Below are 13,038 nucleotides of genomic sequence, written 5' to 3' on the forward strand. Positions count from 1 at the left end.
CTGCGGCGACAAATCACGGACTGGTGAGATGGCGCCACTCCTCTACGAGTTTCCCGGGAATCCCGGATAGAAAAACGGAGACTGGGTTTTTCCCAGAGAGAATTCTGGGTATTGTTGCTTCTTCTTGTCGGGTGATCGCTGCCATGAGCACATGTAGCTCTCTTTCAAGTGTACTCGAGGATTGTTGTAAATAAATGTTGTTTTAGTTTAAAACGTGGTCGTGGACTTAACTAATTCCCGTTTACAGCCTTCTGATAAAGACAGTCTTTGTAGAGATGTAAATGGATGGAGAAAGACGGCCAGGTTTCGTCTAACCGATGGCGGCCATCCATTACCTCCAGTGGTGACCCGAACGTGATTCGACGTGAATTCGAACACCAAAGAAAGAACAAGACCTTTACTAGTACTACATCGTATTTCCTCAGTGGATAGTACGGAATAAATTCCGCGACTACGATAGACGACGCTCCTTGGATAGGTGAACCGCTTGCCACTCCTAACCGGCGAAATTGTCCCCACATTTGTGCGTCGGCAACCTCTTACCAGAATAAGTCATCTAACACAGGTAAGTGGAGTTTCTGTTCCATATTTTTTGCTGTTCTGCTGAGTAGGTATCCCCTGGTTGTCTTAAAATGCCAAACGAAAGCGATCTTAAGCCAGAAATCAGTCGGGTAGCTCTTAAACATCCCCAATTTTGGGATAAAGAAGCCGATTTATGGTTTATTAATATCGAGGCCCAGTTTAAACTCGCCTATATATCGCAAGATACTACTAAGTATTACGCAGTGGTTTCAGCTCTCAACTCGGAAGTGTTAGCGTACGTGAGCGATATCGTTAGAAACCCTCCTAGGGAAAATTTATATCAAACACTAAAAGATCGACTCATAGCAGAATTTTCCGATTCCGAACAAAAACGAGTGAAAGATTTGCTGTCTAATGCCGTGTTAGGAGATGATAAACCATCTCATCTTTTACGCAAAATGCGACAACTAGCTAGTAATAAAGTCGGGGAGGAATTTTTAAGAACGCTATGGATTCAGCGTTTACCCAAAGAAACTCAGGCAATTCTTTCTGTTTCCGATGGGGATTTAGACAAATTAGCCCAAATGGCTGATAAAATTCTCGAGCTCACACCTTTGCAAATAGCCTGAAACTAATTTAGCAAGGAACGAAAATAATACACACGCGGCCATAATGAAGCTCCAAACGCAGGTCGCTGAATTAACAGAGCAAGTTAATCGCCTAGCAAGGCCCAGTGACAGACAATCACGCGATTATAGACACCCCCGGAATCGATCTCGAAATCGTCGGCGTTCGCCGACGATTTCGAGATCGACCCCAGGCAAAAGACCTTAATAGAATGGCCCTTAATAGAATAACGGTGCCGGACAGGTACCCACTGCCACATCTACAAGATTTTGCTCAGAATTTATACGGGAAGACTATATTTTCCAAAATAGACCTAACGCGAGCATATCATCAGATCCCGGTCCACCCCGAAGACGTACCCAAGACTGCAATTACAACACCCTTCGGCCTTTCTGAATTTTTATACATGCCGTTTGGATTGTCCAATGCGGCACAAACTTTCCAGAGGTTTATGCACGAAGTCTTACATGGATTAGATTTTGTTTTTGTCTACATAAACGACATCCTGTTGGCAAGTAAGACAAAGGAGGAACATTACGTGCATCTGGAAAAAGTACTCGAACGTTTATCAGAATATGGTATCCGAATAAACCCAGATAAATGCATACTCAGTACAAATGAATTACCTTTCCTAGGTTATTTAGTCAACGCCAGTGGAATTAAACCTCTCTCCCGGAAAGTAGAAGCTGTCATAAAGATCGAGCGACCCAAAACAGTAAAGCAGCTCCGTAGGTTTTTAGGCATGTTGAACTACTACCGCTGTAATATTCCACACGCTGCGCAGGCTCAAGCCCTGCTTTGTGACTATTTGAAAGGCGCAAAACAATCCAACAAGGCGGAAATTTCATGGACAGACGAAGCAAAAAAGGCATTCGAGGAATCCAAAACTCGATTGGCAAACGCAGCTCTACTAGTTCATCCAGCCCCGGATGCACATTTAGCGTTGCAGGTTGACGCATCAGAGTTCGCTCTGGGCGCCGCGCTGCATCAGGTCACTAAAGCCGGCACAGAGCCAGTAGGTTTTTTTTCGCGCAAACTTACAGATACGGAGAAGAAATATTCGGCATACGATCGCGAGCTGTTAGCCGCTTACTCAGCAATTAAGCATTTTCGTTTTATGGTGGAAGCTAGACCGTTCACGTTATATACAGATCACAAGCCATTGACATTCGCTTTTCTCCAGAAAAGTGAAAAATGCCCCCCCCAGACAATTACGTCAATTAGACTATATAGGCCAGTTCACCACTGACATTCGATACATAAAAGGAACTGATAATATTCCGGCCGATACACTTTCCAGAGTCAAATCTATCGTTTGCCCCTCTCCCATAAATTACAAATTAATTGCTGATGCACAAAAGACCGACCCAAACCTCCAATCACTTTTGGGAAATAGTTCGACCAGTCTACAGCTTAAAAAACTAATATTACCAGAAAATCAAGTAGAACTGTACTGTGATGTGTCCACCGGTAAGATTCGCCCTTTTATTCCCGAGACGCAGAGGCAATCAGTTTTCCATGCCATGCATGACCTTTCGCACCCAGGCAGTAAAGCCACGGTGAAGCTAATAACCGATCGGTTTGTATGGCCGGGCATGGAGGCTGACTGTCGCAAGTGGACAACTACGTGCATTCCTTGCCAACGCGTCAAAATTACTAGACATACTAAAAGTCCGATTACAAGCATCCCCGTGGAAAACAAACGTTTCTATCACATCCACATCGACCTTATTGGTCCGCTCCCTCCTTCCGGAAATCATTGCTATTGTCTCACTATGATCGACAGGTATACTCGTTGGGTTGAAGCAGAACCACTGCAGGATATAGAGGCCGACACTGTGGCTAAAGCCTTATACCGAACGTGGATAGCTCGGTTCGGCGTTCCAGGGGTCATTACTACCGACCAGGGACGCCAATTTGAATCACGTTTGTTTCGGTCTTTGGCTATTCTAATGGGTTCCAAGCACATACATACATGCTCCTTTCACCCCCAGGCTAATGGTATGATCGAAGGTTGGCATCGGACATTAAAATGTGCCCTGAAAACCTACTTAACAGAACGGTGGACAGAGATACTCCCTACCGTACTACTTGGGTTAAGGACAACGTTCAAGCCTGACCTACAAGCAACGTCCAGTGAGTTAGTCTACGGACAGACAATACGTTTACCAGGTGAATTCTTCGATCCTACCCCAGCAAACATAAACACTGCAGATTTCATAAAGACACTAAAGTCTTTCTGCAAAAACTTAACACCAACGCCGGCAGCATCGCATGGGGAGCCCAAACTTTTTGTTCCCATGCATTTAAGAGACTGTAGCCATGTTTTTCTACGTTACAATGCTGTACGCGCCCCACTACGCCCTCCCTACGACGGACCATTCCCCGTAGTGGAAAAGGGAGACAAATTCTTCAAAATTAAAAAAAATAACAAAGAAGTGGTCGTCTCCATCGACAGACTGAAACCTGCCTTTATGCTCAAGGAGAAAGACTCAATCAGCCCTGCACAGCCGGTGATAGACCAACCCAGCAACAAGATGGCTGGGCATACTCAACAACCAGAACCCGCATACAAGACGAAGACCTCACGACATGGCCGCAAAATCAAACCCCCAGTGAGATTCATCGATCGCGGTCGCTAGGAGGGGGGTACTGCGGCGACAAATCACGGACTGGTGAGATGGCGCCACTCCTCTACAAGTTTCCCGGGAATCCCAAATAGAAAAACGGGAACAGAGAGAGAATTCTGGGTATTGTTGCTTCTTCTTCTTGTCAGGTGATCGCTGCCATGAGCACGTGTAGCTCTCTTTCAAGTGTACTCGAGGATTGTTGTTAAATAAATGTTGTTTTAGTTTAAAACGTGGTCGTGGACTTAACTAATTCACGTTTACAGTCTTTGTGGAGATGTAAATGGATGGAGAAAGACGGCCAGGTTTCGTCTAACCGATGGCGGCCATCCATTACCTCCAAGCTTAATTCCATAGGTATTCAAGCATTCAAAAATGATTTGGAGATGCTTTTCATGTTGGTTTTCATCTTCCAAGAGAATGAAATGTCATCAAGGTAGGTGAAACAGAAGGGAAGCTCTAATAGCTCATTAATAAACTGCTGAAATGATTGTGTGATGTTGCAAAGTCCAAAATTGAGGAATGGGAACTCAAAAAGGCCAAATGAAGTAATAATGGCTGTTTTAGGTACGTCTTCCTCAGTGACCAGGAGAGCATGGTATGTTTGGAAGATATTTAATTTGGATATTAAACTTTTTCCATGCAGGACAAAAGAAAAGTCCTGCAAGTGTGGAATAGAGTACAAATCAAGTATTGTTTGTGCATTCAATCTCCTACAATCCCCCACTAGATGGATACCTCCTGTGCTTTTTAATACAATGTAAAGAGGAGGGAGCCCAAGGAATTTTTTGATAGGCAACAGATTCCCCACTCCATCATAAATTCAAACTCTTTTTTAGCACATTTTAAAAGCTCAGAGTATAAGCAGCATACTTTGCTATGTACAGGTAGTCCAGTTGTCTGTATATAATGTACAGTAGTATGCTTTCCAGTGCGAAAGCTCATTGCTGAGTTCAAAATGTCTGGATAGTCATTTAGCAGGACATAAAAATGCAAGTCACTCTTTATTAACTTGACTCTGGCTGTAGACAAATGTTAGGATTCCCTGACAAAGACAACTTGGTCACCGAGTCAATTAGTCTCTGTCTTTTAAGATCAACTATCAGCCTGCAGTCAGCCGTCCCCAGTCAGCCTACGGCACTGATTGGGGACGACTCCATCGCCCACGGCCTAAGACCATCTCCACAACGGCACTCAGCCAGCTATCGCATTACCCGGCAAGGTATATATATACCGGTATGTATATATATATATATATATAAATGACAACATCTCAAAGCCCGAGTAGTCCCCAGTCAGTGCCATATTTAACCAAGTAAGGTTATATCTAATGTAATATACTTCTGGAAGAGAGGACTCGCTCGGGGTCCGGGTGGCGTAACTGGCAAGTGCACCGCATGGCAAGCGGAGGTTGCAGGTTCAAGCCCCGTCCCGGGCCAGTTCTTTTTTCCAGAAGGTTCTAAATTTATTTAATAATTTATTTATTTAATTCTAATTATTAATTTACTTAACAGATGGTACTTAACGTCTACCTCTAGTGCCAAATTAATTTATACCAATCATTTAATTAGCCTTATTATAGCCCGATATTTAGGCGATCGTTTGGTGATTTACCATAATTGAATGTTTTGCTTCCAAAACTGCAGAAGTTGTAAAGCGATATGGTTTACCTGATTATTTGCACCACCTTCAGTTGGTGCAGGCAGGGATATGTGTGATTATTATAATTAATAATTACTTTATGGTTATGGTCAACGCGACTAATTTGCTCTCTCCCTCGGATATAAAATGGACCGAACTGATTATTTGAAATATTGTTATGACATCTTTGTCAATCTTGTATTCTCGTATCTCGATGCACATGGTTCTCAATCCAGTTCCATGAGCATGTTAGTGTTCGAATCACCACTGTGGGCTCATTAAAATTGTCAAGGAACACCTAGACAACTTAAATACAGTTATATTTTCTTTTATTCTACGAAAATTTACTTACGATATGAAAATGTAACATAGGCGATTTGTAGGTAAAGGTCAGTGTTCAGACCACAATGAGGAATGAGTCAAAAAGTAGTTCACAGTTCTTGTTTCTCCTAATTTATAGAAAGTAGCTCTACGAAATAATTACTGCTTCTGGGGTATGCCCTCTAGTATCAAGAGGAGGCACTACATGCTGCCACATATGAATATAACTACCTTTTTAAGAGTTATAGAATAGATATGTTTATTCTAGCCATGTTTTCTGTTTCTCTCTCTGTCTTTACCTTTTAAGTTAAAAAAATGATTACAGATTTCAATAAAAATAAAACCATAGATAATACCAACTGATAATTATGAAAAAATTTCTATGTGAATGCAATAGTAAACATTTATTGTAATGCTAATAAAGTTGCATCCTATAATAGAAAGTTATACATGATATGAAGCCTTTCTCCATCCATTTCAAGTCCTCTTTACATTCACAAACTATTCTCTGTTCTGTTGACTTCTTTTCCCCTTCCTTTCTACAACTCCTTATAGTGTTATTTTTAATTAATAACCCTTCCAAAAGTCTCTTTGGCACAACTTCACTTATCTTCCTTTACATTATATGTCTTAATAAGTCTCTGTCTTTATCTACCTTTCTAAATATCTATCTACTCATCATACTATCCACATAATAGCTTTTCAATAAAACACTAATTAGAATGTTCAAATATTCTTATTAATTATAAATAAACTTTCACATGTGTCTGCAAAAGATCTAATCTAAAGTGTTTGGTTTGCTTAACTGACAATTTTGTCATGTGTATGCTGCTTAATGTTAATACAAGAATTCAATTTGCTTAAATTCATTGACAACATTTTACAAGTACAGTACATTGTGCAAAAGACCTAGTCAAACAGTGAAGAAAATACTTCTTCATGAGCTCCAAAACAAATACAAAAAAGAAAGAATAATTACATTAGATTATAAGGAAATAGTTTGTTTTTCATCATGCCAAATAATTCAATACCCTTAATTAAATTTTTCTTATATATCATCTATATATATAAAAATGAATGTCTGTGTGTGTGTCTGTGTGTGTGTCTGTCTTATGTCCTTCATGCATTACCACACCGTTTATCCGATTGCCATGAAACTTTGGGAAGTTGTTTAATATACTCTCGCGCAGGTTTGTGGCATAGTACGATTGCCATAAAACTTAGGAAAGTTTTTTAATACACTCCCGCGAAGGTTTCTGGCATAGTACATTTAATACACGATAGATGGCGCGCGTTTATACGAGTGTATCGAGACAGTGTGTTCGATCGATTTCAAATTGTGAAGACCATTTCCCCCTATTTCAAAAAATATCTCTATATATGCATTTGTGAACTGTTATTTACGATATTTGTAATAATTTTTGTTTAATCACTTTATTTTAACTTTTTTTGCTAATTATGTATTCGCTCGAACTTTGTTAAAACCTTAACTGTATCCCGAACAACAACCGAAGTCGTAGGAGGAAATTCGCCTATTTTACCGATCTAGGAATCCCCTTTTTCCAAATTTTAATATCGACTCAAAATAATTTAAAAAGACAAATTACAATAAAACGGTTTATTATCCAACTATCAGAAATTTCACAACATGCCAAGGAAGAGAGGAAGGAGCAATTAAATAATTAAAATTATAAAGGATTAAAAAATATATATAAAAATGGGGAATATCGCACTTCTGACAATCGCTGCAAGTGTGTGGGCTAAATTTGGAGAATCCGTGCTTCTCGCATGGACAACTGTATGTGGCCAGCTCACGCGTCGGAAAACCTTCCGAATTATTCGTGTACGCACCAGACGAAAAAACAAAAAATATCGTGTATCCACGAGCACTCCAATAAATAAATAGAATTGAAACGACACTTTGAAATGTTTTCCCGATGAAAACGAATAATAATAATAAGTTTCAATAAAAATAATAAAATGTAAATTGAATTTTATCATAACGAGTTTGCTTGAATTTCCTTTTTTCTGAGATCGCAGCAATGCGCGACGGGTAAGCTAGTTGTATATAAATATTAGATAATTCAGTAAAACCTAGCTATAAGAAACCTGAATAAAATGGAAGTCTGCCTAAATGAAAAAAACTTTTAGAGAATTTTTCTATATTGACATTTACTATAAGCCAGAAACTTGTCTAACATGAAAACAGAAGATTTTGGGCATAAAAAACATAATTTAACCTGAAGAAAGTAGAAAATTACTTATAAAAAATAAATAAAGTCACCTCCAGGTATAACAGACATTGCAATGCATGACTAACTGTATATTCAGAAAAAGTTCAAATCTTTAGAGAGAAATACAAATCATGTGACAAGGGACATACAAACAGACTGTCTTTGTTAGTATTAGAATCGTTGAAATTAATCATGAATAGACTCAGTTTCCAAGAAATAACTTTTTGAGAATAAGCAACGAAGGTACTTCATTGAAAGCAATGAAAATAAGGTTACATAGTCCTGACAATTTGCATTGTATGGACTATCGAGTAGTTAGTAAGTATTACTGAATATTCAAAAACAACTTGATTAAGTAATTAGAGATTAAAGTTAACAGTTAATTACAGTATTGAAACTCCTCAAGAAGTCAGTTCATAGAATAACTTGGTCTCTGAATTACTGTACTATAATAAAATCAAACAATTTCAGCTCTACATTGGGCATCTTTACCACTACTATTAATGATTAAATATTGAGTAATTTGGTAATAGAAATGGGCATTAGGACCATCTGTTACCAAAGGAAAAAACTCCAAAGAATAACACAAGAAAAAGAAGATTTTAATACTTCAATCATAAAAATTATTCCAACTCCACTGAACAATTATTGAAATATATAAAGAAATTGGGACAAAAAATGCAAATTGACTGGAATGTCCCATGCAAACAAAAAACTTAATCTAAACTTATCTCTAACTTAACTAATATTACAATTAATTGGGCCTTGGAACAAGATGGGGTTAGATGAAAACTAAAATAATTCATTAATTAAATTAATACAGCAGACTTTAGAGAAAGAAACGGTTGGCAGAAATAACACCTGGGATTTTCTTTCTTTGATGAAATGGTGGTAATTCCAAGTTATTCTTCTCGTTGCGTGTGTCTTACTTCTCTGAATCACTCATTTCAGTTATTCCATGACCTGGGCAAAAAATACAGAAACCTTTATAACTAATTTTCTTCCTTTACACCTAGGGAGGTATTCTCCAATCTTCACAATTCATAACTCTCTCTCTCCACTTTATCTCGATAATTAAACTGGATTCCGTCCTCTCTCTTCAAAAACTCTACTCAAAAGTCCCTTCTTTCATCATCCTCCTCCTTTATATACCCCTTCACCCTTTAGTTTTCCCGACCCTTTCTGTTTGAAAGAGCCACTAAGGCCAACCAATAAGGACAAGGCCAGATAGACAATGGCTAGAAGTAATAATTTTAAAAGAAAGGGAAAAGGGAAGGAAATTAAAGAAACATGGCTTGACCAAGCCACATATCTCTTATTAAATTTAATAATTATAATTAAATTAATATTTATTAAATCTGGCAATCATTTGATTTCATTGTTACTGTAACACAATAAGAATTTTCAGCAGCAAAGTGAGACACCAGTTCTTGGTTCTGAAATTGGTTTGTTCACTGTTATATTATCTCAAAAGATTGCATCCAAGAACTCTTAGTATTCAAATTCCTAACACAACTTCTTAAAAACATGTTTAAAAGCTTTTGAAATCAAATAGTTCCCAATTTTTGCATTTGAATACACCCATCTTTAATTGAAATCCTTTTGGATTAATTTGAATTAAACCTAGTAATAAAATGTTTCTTACATATGTAATAAAAATAATTTTATAATAAAAATGAACATAACTATGTAATATTTATCATATACATCACTACAATGCATATACAAATACATCTAAAATGTCCATATATGTATGAGTCAAAGAAGCAGGAAAGGTAAATGCCCTTTCAAATTTGGGAAAGACAGTAAGAAAAATGCAAACAAAGCAAAAACAACCAAAAAAAACATTGGTCAGACGAAACAAAATCATTAACAAATTATCAGTATAGTATTAAAACTTGTGTTTTTATTTGTGTAAAATTTCAGGTAAATCAATCCCTTCTGCTTTCCTTAACCAAAGTGTCTCTCTACAACCAATGAAAATATCATTAATAAATAATATTACTGATTAAATTTTATTTTTGATAATTTTTAAAAGATTCGACTTACTTCGGACTCGAAACCAAAACAGTGCTTATTTCAAAATACCTTCACTAACGTTGTGAAGTAAGTCGTATATTTTACAGTGTGTATTGATGAGATTATTTTAAAAGATTGAGAACAGAGTTAAAATATCCATGTCCAATTGATATTACTGATCAAATTCTACATATGGTTCTGTTGATCAGGCTTTTGGGTGGGAAGGATTGTAAAGATGGGGAAATCTTTACAGTGCACTATGATCGGACTTAGTTTTCAAAGTTTCATCCTTCTATTGGAAATGGATGAAATTGAGTTGCAAGATTTCAGAACATGATATAAATGAAGTTAAATAAAAGCATTTAATAATAGTAGTTAATAATAAAATATTAAAATCTGTTCAAAGTGGAAACCTGTTACAACAGAAAAAATTTGGTACTGTGTGAATCTAGTTCAGTGTTCCACAAGCTTTTTCTATTCGCGGCACACCCATGACTCGACACGTCTCAACATGGCACAATAAAATGTTATTCCCTTCAAAAGCATATGATATGATACTATTAATAGAATTACGTAATGCCACTAACCTATTATTATTATTAAACAGACATCAAACCCGTGAGCTAATTTATTTTACATTTAATTTCTTAAAATACATAAAAATGCGTGGCTTATAATAAAGAATAAACGATCATCATCTTATTTCATAAGTGCTGCGGCACTTATGAGATAACACTTGAAAGACAAGCATAAGAAGCACAGCAATTGTGATAAAAATATATAAATAAAGCTTGAAATTAATAGAATATGTAAAAGTTCACGTCACACCTTACACCTTGTGACAGCACACCGGTTGCGGAACACTGATCTAGTTTACACAGCTTTTACTGTATCTCTATTTAAAATATGCCCTAGTTGTTCAACATCTACACCACACCTCATACGAAGCATCTAAGATGGATCGAAGCGATTTATATATATAAAATGGCCCATGACAACAAGTGTATTAACTGTAAAGATGAAGTGTCTCTATCCCTAGCGTGGCAGTCGCTTATATATGACGGAGAGAACATGCTATATAAATAAAAGCTCTTGCATCAGAATACGCATGCCCATTGATGACGACAGATGCAGAATTCTTGGATTTCGATGAACAAATCTCTTTCAAACTTTGCATTCCATCGAATGATTTTTTCACCTGATGAAGAACCGTAATTAGGTTCGAAAATGTTTGTGGGAACTTTTTATCTTGATTTTATTCAATATCGCACCATAAAGGTTTGTAGTTGTTTATTTTTGTTCAACAGCTTCAATTATAATTTATAATTTATGTTATAATTTCAACTCCTACTCCGAGATGTATACTGTGTAAAATTTCTGTAAAATATCTTTAAAACAGGAGAATAAATGTTAAACTCTATAACCATTAATGTTAAATGCTAATAGTATAAAAATGCTGATTTCCCACCATTCCTTTCAAATACACATATACAAAGTTTAGCTAAGATCCATTTCTTAATCAATGAGTATATGTGAAATAAAAAATGCTAATTTTGTAATTTTGTGTCAGTTATTGGTATTTTTATTCAAATTGAATTTACGAATGATAATTATCATATTATGTTTTATGATTTAATTAAATGCAATTGTGGATATTCACAGTTAAATATTCTCTCCTAAATTCTGATCCATTAAAAACTAACAAACATACATACATATCCATATTCAAAGTGCAATTTAAATCTATGATACAACATACAATTAATGACTTAACAAAATGAGTTGCAAGATTAGAAAAGTTTATTAAGCACCCACGTATAAAATTAACATATTAACCACCTACATAAAAAAATTTTCATGTCTCCTGGACCATTCTTTTTTTCTATAAATTTATGTTCTCGTCATTTCAAGAAACCAAATTTACTCTTTGAATTGATTTTTTTAAGAATATTTACACTAATTTTGAAAGTTTTGTTTGAGGTACAATATGTATGCCTCAATGCTTAGACAAACGAATACATTAATAAGCCATTAGTAGCATATACTATGCCTCCCTTGCAGGTTGGTTTTGCATTATTTTTTAATTAAACTTATATTTACAGAAATGCTACTGACAGTCCGTGGAGCATATGATGTAATCAATCATTGAGGCCAAACTTTGTACTTCATGATGGTTAACATGTAAACTACTATGCTTTATATGATATTATGGCACAAGAATTATTTTTAAAAAATTTCTAAGATCATAACATAAGTTGGCAATTCCAAATTTTATTTCTTTATATATTTTTATGCTTGAAAATATAAATCTATAACTTACCATTTTTAATTTTAAGTTTTCCTTCAGCTGCATAACTGAGTGATCTGCAATGACATTTAACAATAAATAAATGTCCATTACACAAATTTAAAATATTAATAGTTTAATTGACCAAATTAGTAAAAATTTTATATATTTTATGTAAATCCATTTCATTTACTTATAATAAAAATAATTTAAAATAATTCTCTCTCTTATATCAATAACATAAATTATGAAATTTTTCTAAGAATTTTTCAAAAACTTCAAAAATTAATCTTATGAAACACCAGTGCTGTATGACTTTATATATTTACACAGTATTTGACAGCACTGGCAGAAATACTGGTTTGGACCTTAGAATGGATAATACTAATAAAGATTTATTTATTTATACAGTAGATCCCCCTATAAGACGGTAGATACGTTCCGTTCTTTATGAATCAATTTTGTAGGAATCATAGTTTACGGACTACTTGAAAGGTTTTCTTTCATAAAATTAATCGATTCTAGACTAATTCGACTCAACATTTCCAAAATACGTATATTTTTTTGAAAATAATCCGTATAAACTACGTTATAAACAAAAAATTGTAGGATTGCTTACCGAGTGTTACCGTTCGACTACGCCCGTTGCTAAAGCTTGGTTTCGACGCGGAACAGCACATCAAACCGCAGCCGCGATTTCTGATATTATTTTTCTGCGAAAACTTCGTTGACCTTTGGAGACATCCTTAATATAAATAAT

The 13,038-nt window shown here is 35.9% G+C and overlaps 1 protein-coding gene and 1 long non-coding RNA gene across 2 annotated transcripts in view; one reads left to right on the forward strand and one right to left on the reverse strand.

Moving 5' to 3' along the window:
• The first annotated feature begins 10 nt into the window (after window positions 1–10).
• Window positions 11–1,529, forward strand: LOC111635512. Its single transcript, XM_023380487.1, has one exon. The coding sequence runs from the start codon at window positions 633–635 to the stop codon at window positions 1,149–1,151; it is 519 nt and encodes a 172-aa protein (XP_023236255.1). The 5' UTR covers window positions 11–632; the 3' UTR covers window positions 1,152–1,529.
• Window positions 1,530–7,755: 6,226 nt separating this feature from the next.
• LOC111635508 overlaps window positions 7,756–13,038 on the reverse strand; it is a 10,876-nt gene continuing 5,593 nt past the window's right edge. Inside the window, exons 2-3 of the long non-coding RNA XR_002758392.1 lie at window positions 12,312–12,355; window positions 7,756–8,935 (exon numbers count right to left, since the gene is read on the reverse strand). This is a non-coding gene — a long non-coding RNA (uncharacterized LOC111635508). The remainder of the gene's footprint in view (window positions 8,936–12,311; window positions 12,356–13,038) is intronic.

This window comes from Centruroides sculpturatus, unplaced genomic scaffold, assembly GCF_000671375.1.
Source record: "Centruroides sculpturatus isolate CEXI.00-Female unplaced genomic scaffold, Cexi_2.0 scaffold978, whole genome shotgun sequence".
NCBI lineage: Eukaryota > Metazoa > Arthropoda > Arachnida > Scorpiones > Buthidae > Centruroides > Centruroides sculpturatus.

Bases quoted from the DNA above. Each gene is read 5' to 3' on its own strand.
- LOC111635512 (XM_023380487.1), top strand. From the start codon at position 633: ATGCCAAACGAAAGCGATCTTAAGCCAGAAATCAGTCGGGTAGCTCTT.